The sequence below is a fragment of the Pinus tabuliformis genome, chromosome 9 (genome assembly GCF_031772625.1).
Source record: "Pinus tabuliformis cultivar Carrire ecotype Pingquan chromosome 9, CPIR1, whole genome shotgun sequence".
NCBI classification, from domain to species: domain Eukaryota; kingdom Viridiplantae; phylum Streptophyta; class Pinopsida; order Pinales; family Pinaceae; genus Pinus; species Pinus tabuliformis.
In genome coordinates this window covers 817,328,913-817,342,549 of record NC_142307.1, presented here as the reverse complement: position 1 = coordinate 817,342,549, position 13,637 = coordinate 817,328,913, and the positions used below count along the sequence as shown (strand labels likewise).

Sequence of the window (13,637 nt, the reverse complement as noted above, 5' to 3'; positions counted from 1 at the left end):
CTTAATCTTATTATAAACAACGATACAAATTTGGCATGTGAGATTTAAACATATGTACACTGAAGCGGAAGTAACAGTAATCACCGCGGACCTAAATTGACCCATAGTTAGAGACAATTTTCTCTCCACAAATCGTCTTACACATTGTTAAAAAGACAAAACACCAGATTTAAGACTTACAGTGCCAGTGCCTCGTTAAAAGCACCAAACGCGCGTCCCGAAAGAAAAGACCGGCGCGGTCATGGATTTGTATGCCGCCCGTGGTAAAGTGAAAGACCGATTGAAGGTTGATTGAGAGATCCGTCATCATCGTCTTAAATCCATCGTCCTCTATTTCTATCTGTGTGTTGCAGTCAACGGCTATACTCTGAAGCCACAACCAATATATATTTATTGGTTTTTTCATGTAGGGCTTAAACATATCAAGAGGCTTTCAGGTGATTCAGAATAAACAGGCCAAAGCGAATCAGAGCATTCGCCATGAAACTCACATAAAGCACACCCTGTTTAGCAGACGGCAAAATCTTGGTCAATGGGCAGGGGAAATCCGAAGTCCTCAAATGGACTCAACGGCACGCAGAAAAATGAGAATCCGTCGGGGTTTGGAGCCCTAAATATACCGCTGGCGCCGGTCTTCCACCCCACGGAAGAAGAGTTCGGGGATCCCCTGAGATTTATCGAGAAGATCAGAGCCGAGGTTGAGCCCTACGGGATTTGCAGGATCGTTCCTCCGAAAAGCTGGAAACCGCCGTTTGCGCGGGACTTGCAGACGTTCTCTTTTCCAACGAAGCTGCAGGCCATTCACCAGCTTCAGGAGCGGCCCGCCGCTTGCGACGCCAGCACCTTTGAGTTGGAGTACGGGCGGTTCTTGGAGAAGCATGGCGGGCGGCGGCCGCGGAATCGTCCGGTGGTTTTAAAAGGGCAGGAGTTGGACCTGTGCAAGCTCTTCAATGCTGTCAAGCGCCACGGCGGTTTCGATAGGGTTGTGGAGGAGAAGAAATGGGGAGAGGTGATGCGGATCCTCAACCCTAATGCCGTCAGTTCAACGCAAACGAATTCTTCGCTGTGTCAAATTTATGAGAAGAATTTGTATGACTATGAGGTTTATCAAATGTGCACGACCTCTGGCAAACGGATGCCGAACCTTAAGAAAGGGACGAAGAGGCAGACGGCGGAACCGACATCGGGACCGGAACCTCAAGGTCACCCCAAGGTGAAGAGGAGGCGGAGATCTTGCAAAGAAAACAAATCTTTGAAAGAAGAGGACTCGAACTCGGAACAGCGGTTGGATCAAATCTGCGAGCAATGTCAGAGTGGTCTGCACGAAGAAATGATGCTTCTCTGTGATCGGTGCGACAAGGGATGGCATCTGTACTGTCTTTCGCCTCCCCTGAAGGCGATTCCAGCTGGGAATTGGTATTGTTTGGATTGCCTGAATTCGGAGAAGGATAGCTTTGGTTTTATGCCCGGCGAGCTTTATTCTCTAGATGCGTTTAGGCGATTGGCGGATAAGTTTAAGCGCAAATGGTTCGGATCAGCAAGGGCATGTCATGCGGATATCGAACAGCGGTTTTGGGAGATTGTGGAGGGATCGGCTGGCGAGGTAGACGTTATGTATGGGAGTGATTTGGATACTTCTAAATACGGTAGTGGTTTTCCTCGACCCGTTGATGAAATTCCGGCCTGCGCCGATCGCACACTATGGGAAGAACATACAGCTAGCCCTTGGAATCTTAATAATTTTCCTAAACTATATGGCTCTATGCTGCGGCTTGTGGATGATAATATTGCAGGCGTTATGGTTCCTTGGCTTTATATAGGAATGCTGTTTTCATCCTTTTGTTGGCATTTTGAGGATCACTGCTTCTATTCCATCAATTATTTGCACTGGTATTTCTCTTGATCTTGAAGACTTTGAATTTTTTAAAATTGGACTCTTGCTTTTTTCCCATCGTGTTGGTTTCATTTATTCTTATTTGCAATAATTCTAAATGATGGTCATTTGATTTAAATGATGCATTTAGAAAAGTAAGATGCATGAAAGAAGTAAGATACAGTAGATTAGAATTGAAAGATTTGAATATCCCCTGGAAGAGAGAAATTTTACTAGAGATTTCCTTTCATATGAAAAGCATTAACAACTATAGTCAATTCAAAGGTAGGACATAACTTGTTTACCCATTATTCGTAGCAAGTTTTGTCTTCCATTTTGAGATGGGCCTTGCATGAAAATCCTTTGAGAATGTTTTATTTTCAAACACACCAATAAGTCCTAGTTTTCAATGACAATGCTTATTTGGCACTGAAATCCCTATTTCTGGTTTAATTCCAATACGAATTCAGGCTAAATTCTATGAGTAGTCAAATTCCTATAAGTTGTCAAATTGTTGAGAAATGCATATATCAACTTAGGCTATGTGTATTCTTTTTTTCATTGACAATATATAGTCTTTGAAAGAAATATCTGATGTGAACGTTTGAATGGAACTAGTCATCGAGATTAAATATGAGACTTGGTATGATAGATTGTGGGCATCATGTTTGACAAAATGTGCTATGCTTGTATAACAATACAATGACTAGCTTCTAGGAGATGAACTACATGCCAATAAGTGGTCAATAGAATTGTATGCGACCATTAACATTGTACATGTCCCTATAGCTTGCCTAAGATTATCATTGAGAATTCGTTGCAATGTGTCTCTACCATGTGATTTTAGGTGGAGGTCTAGAAACTTCTTTCAAAAAGGCATATCTCCTCTCATCAAAGTTTATTAGGTTCCTTATGGAATTGAAGAAGTTGGTGACATTCTATAGTTGGTGACATGGTCTTGGTGGGCGACATTAAAATTAGTGATGCGGTCTTGGTCGGTGACATTGCAAAGTTGGTGATGCAGTCTTGGTAGGTGGCACCAACAATTGTTACTTGATCCATGGTGAATTAAGGTTGCAACTTGCTATAAATTTCAACACATGATTCAATTACAAATCATCCATAATGCCCACAGATGCCTCCCTTGGTCATCAAGGCACTCCATTTGAATTCTTTGCTCCATCTACAATCGGATTTAGTAGTTCTAATTCTTACAATCTTGTAAATAGATTGCATGAATCACATTACACACAAAACAAATGGAAATTAAACTTGCGCACACAACTATTCTTAGCAATGGCTCAACATGGTTTAAGCCATGGGAAAAAACCACATGCATGATTCAAATGAGATTTTGTTATTCTCATTCACATAAAAATTCCATAATATAAGTCACATGCAACCCATCTTAACTCACATAATTTAAATAACATAATACATGTGCATCATTCCACAAAGAAAGAGATTCAAACACTTAATTTGTGATCAATTGAAGTACACCAAACTAGTTGTTGAAGAGTGATCTATTTCCCACCCATAGGAATTAGCTACGGATTCCATTCCCAAGTGGGAGCAAGATGCCCAAAGACAAATGAAGTCCTGATAGGGCTCTAATCTGACACAACCCAACTCTTTATTCCCATACTTTACCCAATCAGCTCACTACAAAGCATTCAAGGCCCTCATCTAGCCGTCAATCAACCATGGCATTCTCTTTCATTGCCCTACACAACACTAGGAAGATCTTCCCTTTCTTTACTAAATAGTGCATAAAAAGGAGAAAAAATGAATGTTTTTTGTTTCAATTTTATTTTTTTTAGGTTTAATGCATGAGTGAATATATTAAATTCTTGTACTTCTACTTTGCATGTTTAATGTGATCATTGGCTTTCCTAAGAAGGGAAGGGTTTAGGAAGTGATAGAACTCTTTAAAGTAGGGTTAATGCCAGTCATATACTTGTGAGTGGCTTCAAGATTGTAAGCCTATCTAGGGTAGATTTGAATCATGAAAACTCTTCTCCATATAAGCCCCAAGAGCGTTGGAAATGTTAGGCAAGAAAGGAAGCGTCGTGTTAGAAGTAGTTGGTGTTGGGAGTGGCTTTTACAATTAATACATGAAGTAAATTCTCGAGCATGCTTTAGCTAGTTAGGAGAGTGGGGTTGCATCACACTTGATTGAGATGGTCTTTTTTTCCATGCAAGAACAAGAGTTGCCTAATAAGGTGCATGCCATAACCTATCCATGGTGTCCACCATGGGTGCCCAAGGAGGACAACATAATATAATCCCAAGAAGAGTAAAATACAAATTATTTAGAAAATATCCAAAATATTATGAATTTTGTCTAAATATAAGAACATATTGGGGGCAAAATGTTTTTAGGTGATGGGATGTCATGTTTCCAAGTGATGGGATGTACATTGTATCCATTAACCAGATAAATGAGGCCACTTTGCAACCCAAGTTGAAAGTCTAACAACTTCTACTTGAAAATCATTGACGTGAGAGATATAATAGTGAAATGGTGATGTATAATGAGATATTTTCCTATATTTATGTTAATAAATTGGAAAAACCCTAAGCATAGATTGAATTTGACACGACCTATGTATATATTTAATATTAAAGCTATGAAATATGTTTTTCGGTTATAAGAAAGTGTTGACCACATGATTTAATCTTAACAAACCATTAAGGTTGATTTATATGGTTAACTGAATCCGTAAGGATCCACAAAAATTAATGAGGTATTTATTTTTTATGCTATTCATGTTTTGTGTTGTAGAGTCACAACATGCCCTCCTTGCCTAGGAGATTCAACCTCAAAGTATTTGCTTTACTGTTTTGAATCTCGAGTGAACACTGCCTTTGTAGGGAGGATGTCGATAAGGCTCAATCTGGGATGTTATTATATTTTATATTTCAGAGAGTATCTTCTAATGTTTTCCTTGGTTACTTGTCTTGGTTTTAGGTTTTTCATGTTGAATGTCAACTTCTTGTAGTATTTTTTTGTGGCCTTCTGTCTTTTATTTCGTATTTTTTTGGGACGTTGAAGTGCAATACTTTTTGTTAGTTTATTTGTCCTTGAATCCTTGGATCCTTGCTTGCATTTATGATATGACTTATGTTTGTATTTTAAGGTTGTTTAAAATTTCTTACCAATCAGTGCCTCAACTCTCTTGGTCATTTCTTTGTAATTTACAATTCTTCTCCATGAGGACATCTTTTTTTTGTGTTTTCATATAGTCTTAACTTCTTTAACAAGGGTTTGATTAAGATTGTGTAGCTTGAATATCTTGTTATTTTTTCGTACAAGTTCTCTCTAGAATTCTTTTGTTGCTTCTTTTAATTCTTATTATGTTTCTTCATGTTTTCCTCTATTGATATTAAGTTTTTCTTCACCTGATAACTACTTCAATGATCAATTAAATATTAGTTTCATATAGCATTAAATTCAATATCATTTAGGCAGTTATACATAAGAAAAACATCAACTAATAAATATGAAAGAGCGATAAAGTAACCATGAAACAAAGAGACAAGAGACAAAAAAATTAGGCACACAGTTAGGGCAAAATCCACAAGGGGAAAACCTAGAAAAAGTTCTTCCTTATGAGAGAGAGTTTTCAGATTCATCAATACATCATAAATAACAAATAACAGAATAATAGCCAAACCAGTAACCAAAATCATGATCAAGTGCCATGTCAAAATCCAAGTCCCAGAAATTTCGACCCTCCCTAGAATTTTGCCCCCTTTAAAAATTTCGGCCCTCCTGTAATTTCGTTGGATCAGAGATGCATGAGACAAAATTGATGTGTACAAATGAGGAGAAATGATCTTCTTTATATAGCCTTTAAGTGGGTGTCAAATGCCTTTTAAGTGGGGGTCGAATGCGTACCTCTTAGGAGCCCAACCGACCTAATGAATTTGGAGGCAAATTTAAAAAAATTCAAATTTCCATTTCTTTTTTCAAGATGAAAATACTGACCATGGCTACCATATTTTTCAACATTCTCATGTTCAACATGAAGGAAATTCACAATAGCCTCATATTTTATGAGAAAGGAATTCATTTTCTTAGATCTCTTTAACCCATTCTCTTCTTTTGTATTGATTTCCTCTTCCTCTTCTGTAATGGCCTTTGTTAGTCTGGTTTTTGTTTTTTCAAATCTATCCTAATACCACATTAATTTCTCAATAGAATGGAAATTGTCCTCTAGATGCAACACAAATTCGTTGGGGTCGTCATGTTAAAATTGGCAACTAGGGCCAAATTCCACCTTAGGACAACTCATGTGATGGAGATGATTATTGCATTGGATTCCTCTTTTCGAGAGGTCCAATTTTGATATAAAGATCATCTCATTCGAATAAGCAGAAGTAAAATTTTGAATTTATTCTCTGTCATGCACAAATTGTCAAGGTCTGCCTCAATCAAATGTAGGCCCAAGAAGCCCAATGGATATGTCCCCTCACCCTCAATGAATTGTATAAATATGTGTGACCTCTCTCCTCATTTGGACATCCATCACACAAATCATTCATCTCTCTCTCTTCTCTTGATTGGTTCGTGTAGCTTGGGAAACCTCTCTCTCTATCTCGTACGTGTGGCAGGAGGTCGAAAATTTCAGGGGCAGAACAAGCCGAAATTTCAGAGAATCAGACTTGCGATGACCAACATTGACCAAGGTTGATTTGACTAAGTTTGACTTTGGTTTTTAGGGCAAAATTTCGATTTTCCTAAGTCGAGTTGATGGGCATAAAAATCAAGGTGTTTTGGGCAGTTTGACCAATGTTGACCTCAACATTGACTTCAGACTTGACTGCAGAAATTGCAACAGTATTTCTCTCTCCTTTGATCAAGTTTGATTGAATTGTTTTAGGTTGACTTTGACTCTCCTTGAAGACCGAATTAGACTACTTCTGACCGAGCTGCTTGGAGGATGTTTTGGTGCTGATTTGACCAACATTGACTTTCTGGTTAGGGTTGCAGTTGACTATTGTTGACTACTGATTTTGATAAGGTTGTTTTGTCTATGTATTGGGCAAGTGAATTTGATCTATGTACTATCTCTCTCTTTGTTGAACTATTGAATAATAATAAGAAGATTTGATCAAAGGGTTTCCCCCACATTGGGGTTTTTCCCTGTGTCCGTCAAATCTTGTGTCCTCTTGTCTTGGCTTGTCTTTTGCACTTGTTTTTATGTTCTATCCAAGAGATGGGGAGCCAAGGGAGCTTGATCCACACTGGAATGGCAGTGGGTATATCTTCGTCAGGTTGAAATCCAGAGTCCATTTGTTCAGGTACATACCTCTAGAACCAAAGAAGTAAGGCCTCTTACCCACCACTTTGTGGGTGATATCCCTAGAATAAATTTTTCTCCATGATGACCCTTAGCCGACAGCCAACAACCCCTTGATGCCTCCTACTAGCTCGTTGTGCTATTTCTCTGCCACCTGAGCCAACCATGTGGTCCCTCACCCACCTTTATTGATCTTATGTTTGAAGGTGGGCCTCTTGAATCTAAAGGTATGTCTCGTCATTTGGTAATTGAGTATTGGGTTTATTTATCATGGATACTTCTGGGTGTGGATTGATGGGCGGATTTGGCGGAAAGAGTGGGCTTAGTTTGTGTTCTTGTCCCCTTGATCTCTTTTGGCTGTTACCCTTGGATCTTAGTGCCTTGGGATCTCCTTTATTTACCATTTGTTTCTAGGGTGGTACTACTTGGGAAACCATGACTTTGGGTGCGTGGTCCTGCTCCTTTACCTGCACATATTACTCCCTTTCCACTCACTATACCCCATTCATCTTTTCTCCCATTTGGGTCCACATTTCGACTTTGGGTTCACATAGGGCCAACCTACCTATCCCCTTGCCCCCACCTTGGGCCAGGCTTTGAATGATGTCCCAGAGGTTGAAGCAATTAAAAGAAAAATTGAAAAGCATAATCGGCCACATTTAACAGGAAATTGTTCCACAAAATACAAAAGATGGTCAGGACAAAATAATCAACATGTGGGCAAAAGCCAATGTAACAACTCTACCCCAATCACGACCACCACCCTGGTTCCATAGGTCCTAGATGAGCCTCCTTTATCATTCAGGAATCCATGATTGTCCCAACCTTGGAGGGCAATGGACCGCCCTACCTAAAAGGGGGTAATCACTGCTATATCTTACATATCATGCTCTTGTCCTTTGAGCCCCGAGCAGTTAATTAAAGAAATTAATAAAAGGCAAAAGGCATATAAAGAAGGGTGGAAAAATCAAGGTCGGGGCACCTCATGTACCACAATTGCTCCCTCCTACACATTACATACCCAGGTGTGGGCTTCCCCTATCTAGTTGCCCTTATGCCCCACTATGTGGCCCAGGATTGCCCCTCTCATTCCCTATAACATTCCACTTATTTCTCACTTGCACCCACCTTTAGAGGGATGTACCTTGGACATACTATCCCCTTTAAGGGCTGAAACCACCTAATAAGGTACTTGGCTAACCCCCTTTGGAGCTTGGAAACACTAGCACATGCCAAAGCCCACTACGGAAGGGCATGCCATTATGAAGTTCCCACTTTGTTATCCATGATTTGTAAGCTCTTTTATCTGATTATTTTAATGACTGGTTGTATTGGAAGCCTAGGTGATGCATTGGATCTTATGCAGGATTACAGGTGGTTTCCATTTGGGTTTGGTTTCCCTATATGGGATCCTAACCCCCAGAGGTCTACATTGGCACATGTAGGGTGTGCATAGAGAGCCATGGGCCTCCTCTTCATGGATGCTGAGAGGCTACTAGCGATCCACTTTTGGATGATGGTGATATGCTTGGTAGATTATGCTCAACAGGCCCCACAGGAGCCCCACACGCTTGGCAGGTGTCCCAGGACTTGTACAATGTCATGGCAGCACTCATTCCACCACTTGGACCCTTACAGAGGATCTACAGGCATCTGCGATTCATATGGAGACCCACTGGGTCATTTATGTGTCCTCGACTCCCTTTGGGAGCACCACAAGTCTACTACTTGGAGAACAAGGGGCCACCCCCTTGTCCATCATATTCCGAGGAGTTTACTCCTAAATGTGGCACTTCTGGATATTATTATGCCTTTGGAGGGCCATACGACATGTACATATTATTATTTGGCTCCTTGTGAGGCTTATTTTATACTTCTGAGCTAGTTTGGTGGGCTTGTCACCAATAGGGGTTTTATTTGCACATTATTTTATCATTAGGGGCTAATGTAGGCCCATAGGCTAATTCAAACTCCTTAGGAGGCTATATATTGATGTTAGATACATTCATTTGGATCATCACTTGACTTGGGATCTCTCTAATCATAGAGAACTTTGCATTTTTTCCTTCGAGGATATCTTTGGGGATGGATGAATTTTGATGTATGGATTTGGGCTATTTTTCTTGCGTTGGAGCTTTGTCTTGCAAATGAAATGTTGGTTGGATATATTCTATAATGTTGTAAGTAAATTTTGACATTGTTATTCTTGTTGCTGCGTACTACTAAATTTAGGTCTAGTTGCTGCATAATTGAAATGTGTGGAATTAAGCATGTTTTAGCTAATTTAATGTATGGGCCAATGTTATATGAATGAAATGTCCTAGAGATTATTTGTCTTGATAAGCTTGCATAATTTGCTTTGAAGTATAAATGCTTGGTGGTCACTTTTCTTTTCTTTCTCTCAACACTGGATGAAGTTGACTTTCCCGACCTCCTTGATCAAGAAACCAAGTTCTTACTCATCATTATCCTTGACTCCATATCCCAAGTGAATTAGGTACTGATCCCTAAAAAAAGTGTGATCATTTTAACCCTCTTTTAACCCTTTTCCCCTTTTTCCCCAGGTCTAGCCACATTAGGTCAGCTAGGGCATCAATTTCCTGGGAATTGACCCAAGGAAAAATTTCAATCTCCTACAGATACTGCGCTGGTGGGTCCCCTCTCTCTCCTCCAAATTTAAGGCAATTCTAATGATGGAATCTCTGGGAATCCTAAGCTCTAGCTCTAGTATTGAATTTTGCGTATGCATCCCCAAGGGTAGACCTCAACAGGATCAATTCAACCTTTTGAAGTAAATATTCTTGTTTGGTCCTTTCTTTTCACCTTGTCCAGGATAGGAACATCATTGGTTGCTACATTTCGTCCTCGAACCGACACTGGGTCCACTTGGACCCGTGTGATCCCACTTCTTAATAAATATTACTTGTCAAGGACCATTTGGAAATCCAAGTTTCCCAAGGATTATAGGGATTGAGAACCTCATCTACAAGCCTATTCCTTCTCCCTCAACCCTCCAATCGTCACCCCTTACCCCTGGTGGACCAAGTCCCTTGATTAAAGAGCAAGCAAGTTCCATTCTTCACTCCGTCCTTGGGAAAAGGTTTTAGGGTCACTTCTCACCTATCCATTGACATATACTCTACAAGTGATCCCTGCACTATCGGGACTCCTCCCATCAATGAAAGTCTGCAAAGAGTAGGGAGACTTAGCTGTTGTGACAGTGGGCTAAACATCCGCCATTGCCCTTAACCTAGTAGTTGCCCTCTTAGGAACCCCTTTTAGGTCCCCTACTGGTTTGAGTGGTAACAAGGCCCATTTCGAAACAATACATCTCGATCTTCTTTTATTTCGAATAAAAAAATGAAGAATCCGTTGCCCACAATATACAGAGCTATCTCCCCTTTCATCAGAGGCTTCCATGTCTTGCCCATACAGATTTCCATCAACCTCGGAGAGGCCCATATCCCAGTAAACTTCCCAATCAGAGCTCGCTCCGCATAAGCAATAAAGGTTCGATGCGCTCCATCAGAAAGGGATACGTTTTTTACTTCTTCGTTTCTCTTCACAAACTTTGACGAAGCCTTCGATAGACACGGGCACTTGGGAAGGGATGCCACCAGGACTTGAAAGGCGACGTCTAGAAAACAGTCAGAAAGAGGTGGAGGGGGAGCAGCCCTTTCCGTAGAGGCCATTGGAAGGATCTAGAAAAATGCAGACGGCATATGCGGCAGTAGAGCAGCGGCGTGCAGCTAGGTCATTCGCATTAACCATTCACGATTCTAGAGCATGTGAAGAAGCTGTCATTTGGTGGAAATTAATAAAATTAAGCTATTCTTATTTTTCCCAGAATTTTTACAAGCTTGGATATTTACCCTTGTCAAGTTATTCGTAGTCTGATTTTTGAATGTATTCTTTTCCTTGGAAATAACTCCCCACAAAACTTCCAGGCACTTCCCCTCATTGAGAGGATGGTATGCAGTATAAGGTGGGCAGTGTAGGCTTAGTGTGTATGACGCTGTGGTAATTGAATTGGGAACCTGCATACCATGCCAGATTACTGTAAATGTCCTGGAAATAATGGCACCAATCGATTAAGCTGACCCTATGGGTACCATTTGGAAACATCTCGTCCCAAGCACTTTCAGTGATAGTGGGATTGCTAGCACCTTGCTAGCACCAGGTGATCCATGATAGGCAAACATGTCACAAGTGAGATTTTAAAATGGGTGTTGAAGAAAACTTCTTTTAACCACCCAAGCTAGACCCAGTGGACATGGATTTTTGAAAAACTATATATATATATATAATCATGTGCTTTCCCGAGGACGTTACATTTCTGAACAAAGTCCTCTGATAATTCTTTTCCATAAGTAGGAGATCCATCTAATATGGTAAGTTCTTCAACAAATTGTTGACTCAATTAATTTAAAATTGCATACGCTGAGTGAAAATATTCTCATACTCGTCCTGTATTTTCTTGCAAGTCGTTATTTCTGTGGAAATTATAAATCATGATGAAGATCTGATTGGTGAACTAAAGACTTCAAGAAATGCTTAATGCAATGAATTGTATCCAGAGAACTTTTAGGCTATAGATCACATTCTTAACCTTTGGGCTATCATCAATGAGGCACAATGGTATTCTCAAGTATTCTGTTGCTTTTGCAGTCTCCCCTTCCCCATGTACAAGATTCTTTATGTAAAATAAATTTATGTTAAATAGATTATTTGCCCACGCAGAATGAAATATATTCTCATAATTGGCAATTGCCAATTATGATGCAATTTTTCGTTCGGTGCATTAAATGTTTTGAGAAACAATTTATGAAGTGGATTGTATCTTGAGAACTTCTAGGCCATCGATCAGATTCTTACCCATGGGGCTATCATCAAGGATGCTAAACTTCAAAAATTGAATAGTTCAAGAAATGCTTAATGCAATGAATTATATCTAGAGAACCCCTAGACCATATATTGCATTCTTAATCTTTGGGATATCATCAATGAGGCTAAACACTGGTATTCTAAAGTCTCTGTTGGTTTTGCAGTCTCCACTTCTCCATGTACCAGATGCTTTATGTAAAATAGATTAATTGCACACGCAGAATGAAGAATATTCTCGTAATTGGCAATTACCAATTATGACGGAATTCTCATTTGGTGCATTCAACGTTTTGAGAAATGATTTATGCAGTGGATTGTACCGTGAGAACTTTTAGGCCATAGATCACATTCTTACCCTTGGGGCTATCATCAAGTATGCTAAACAATGGTCTTCTAAATTCTTCTGCAGTTTTGTTCACATTTGCAATTAAGTGACATTTGCAACTCTGAATCCTTTAATGTTTCCATCACGAAGCTTTAGGAGTTTGTGGTGCAGTGAACTGTACATGCAGAGCAAAAAATATGATTGGACTTTTATCAACAGTTCATCCGAATCACTTGGGCTTTCCCCCTGCAGTATCTTATCCCTATACTGGTGTTTTATTGTGAGCAGTTCTTGTGGACTGATGAAGGACTCATTGATCGTTTGAACTACCAATTGCAATGGCAGCCACATGGCCATCAGATTCCCTGAGGTCAATAAGAGGACATTCCCTCTAGTTAGTGTTTGAGATAGATATCCAGATTATTAGAGGATAATATTTGCTGGCCACTTTCTCCTTCCATGAGGTGGAGATGGAGAAGCACTTCATTCTCCAGTGCTCCATTTATTATGAGGTCCATAGCAGATATTTTTGCTTGTACATACTACAAAGACTCTGTTAGGTTCCTTGCTACCATCCTTTGCTACCCAGACCAGAGATGCCTGGCTTTGCATATTTGAGAGGTAATTCCAAATTACTTTAGATGTCGAGCTCTATAGAAACCTTTGAGGTCTACTTGGCTGATTAGCTCCTATTAGCTCCTCCCAGTCACATTGTTAAGTGCCTGAGTGATATTTGTGTCAGTACAGAAAGTAGTAAGTTAGTGAGGTAGCGCTACTTGTTTTATAGTTTACTGCATACGGCACAGAGGCACTGCTACTTTTCCTTGGTTTTCATCACATATTCTGTTTGCAGCAATGTTTTTAAACCAGGCTGGCTCGGAACCGACTTGGCCAAAAAAATTTCAACTCGGTGGTTGAACCGGTTCCGCTGGCCGAGTCCCGTATCAACCAGGCCGGGTAAAGGAAAGCGGCCAGTGAACCCCCAAAAACGCAAATTTTTTGATTTTTTTTTATGTTTTTTTCTGAGTGTGGGGGACTCCAAATGGTCTTATTAATTGGTTTTTTGGTCTTTGGGGTCCATTCCCCTCTCCTAGTATTGATATGCTATTCAAATTTCATGGTAATGTTAATCTTCATTTTCATCATTTTACTTAAATTTTTAACATTACCATGAAATGACTCAGGATGTTTGAGAGTGGTTCCGGCCTCATTGGATTTCATATGGAGAAAGTAGAATTTTAGATTTCAT

At 40.0% G+C, this 13,637-nt stretch overlaps 1 protein-coding gene across 5 annotated transcripts in view; it reads left to right on the top strand.

Annotated features, from left to right (window-relative positions):
- The first annotated feature begins 204 nt into the window (after positions 1 to 204).
- The window catches only part of LOC149151296 (lysine-specific demethylase JMJ17-like), a 288,744-nt gene continuing 275,311 nt past the window's right edge, over positions 205 to 13,637 (top strand). For 3 of the 5 annotated variants that reach the window (XM_089445770.1, XM_089445773.1, XM_089445772.1), the window contains exon 1: positions 205 to 1,890. In XM_089445770.1, coding sequence (XP_089301896.1) covers positions 533 to 1,890 — 1,358 coding nt within the window. In that variant the 5' untranslated portion in view covers positions 205 to 532. The remainder of the gene's footprint in view (positions 1,891 to 13,637) is intronic. The other 2 variants (XM_089445769.1, XM_089445771.1) reach the window with 2 other exon arrangements.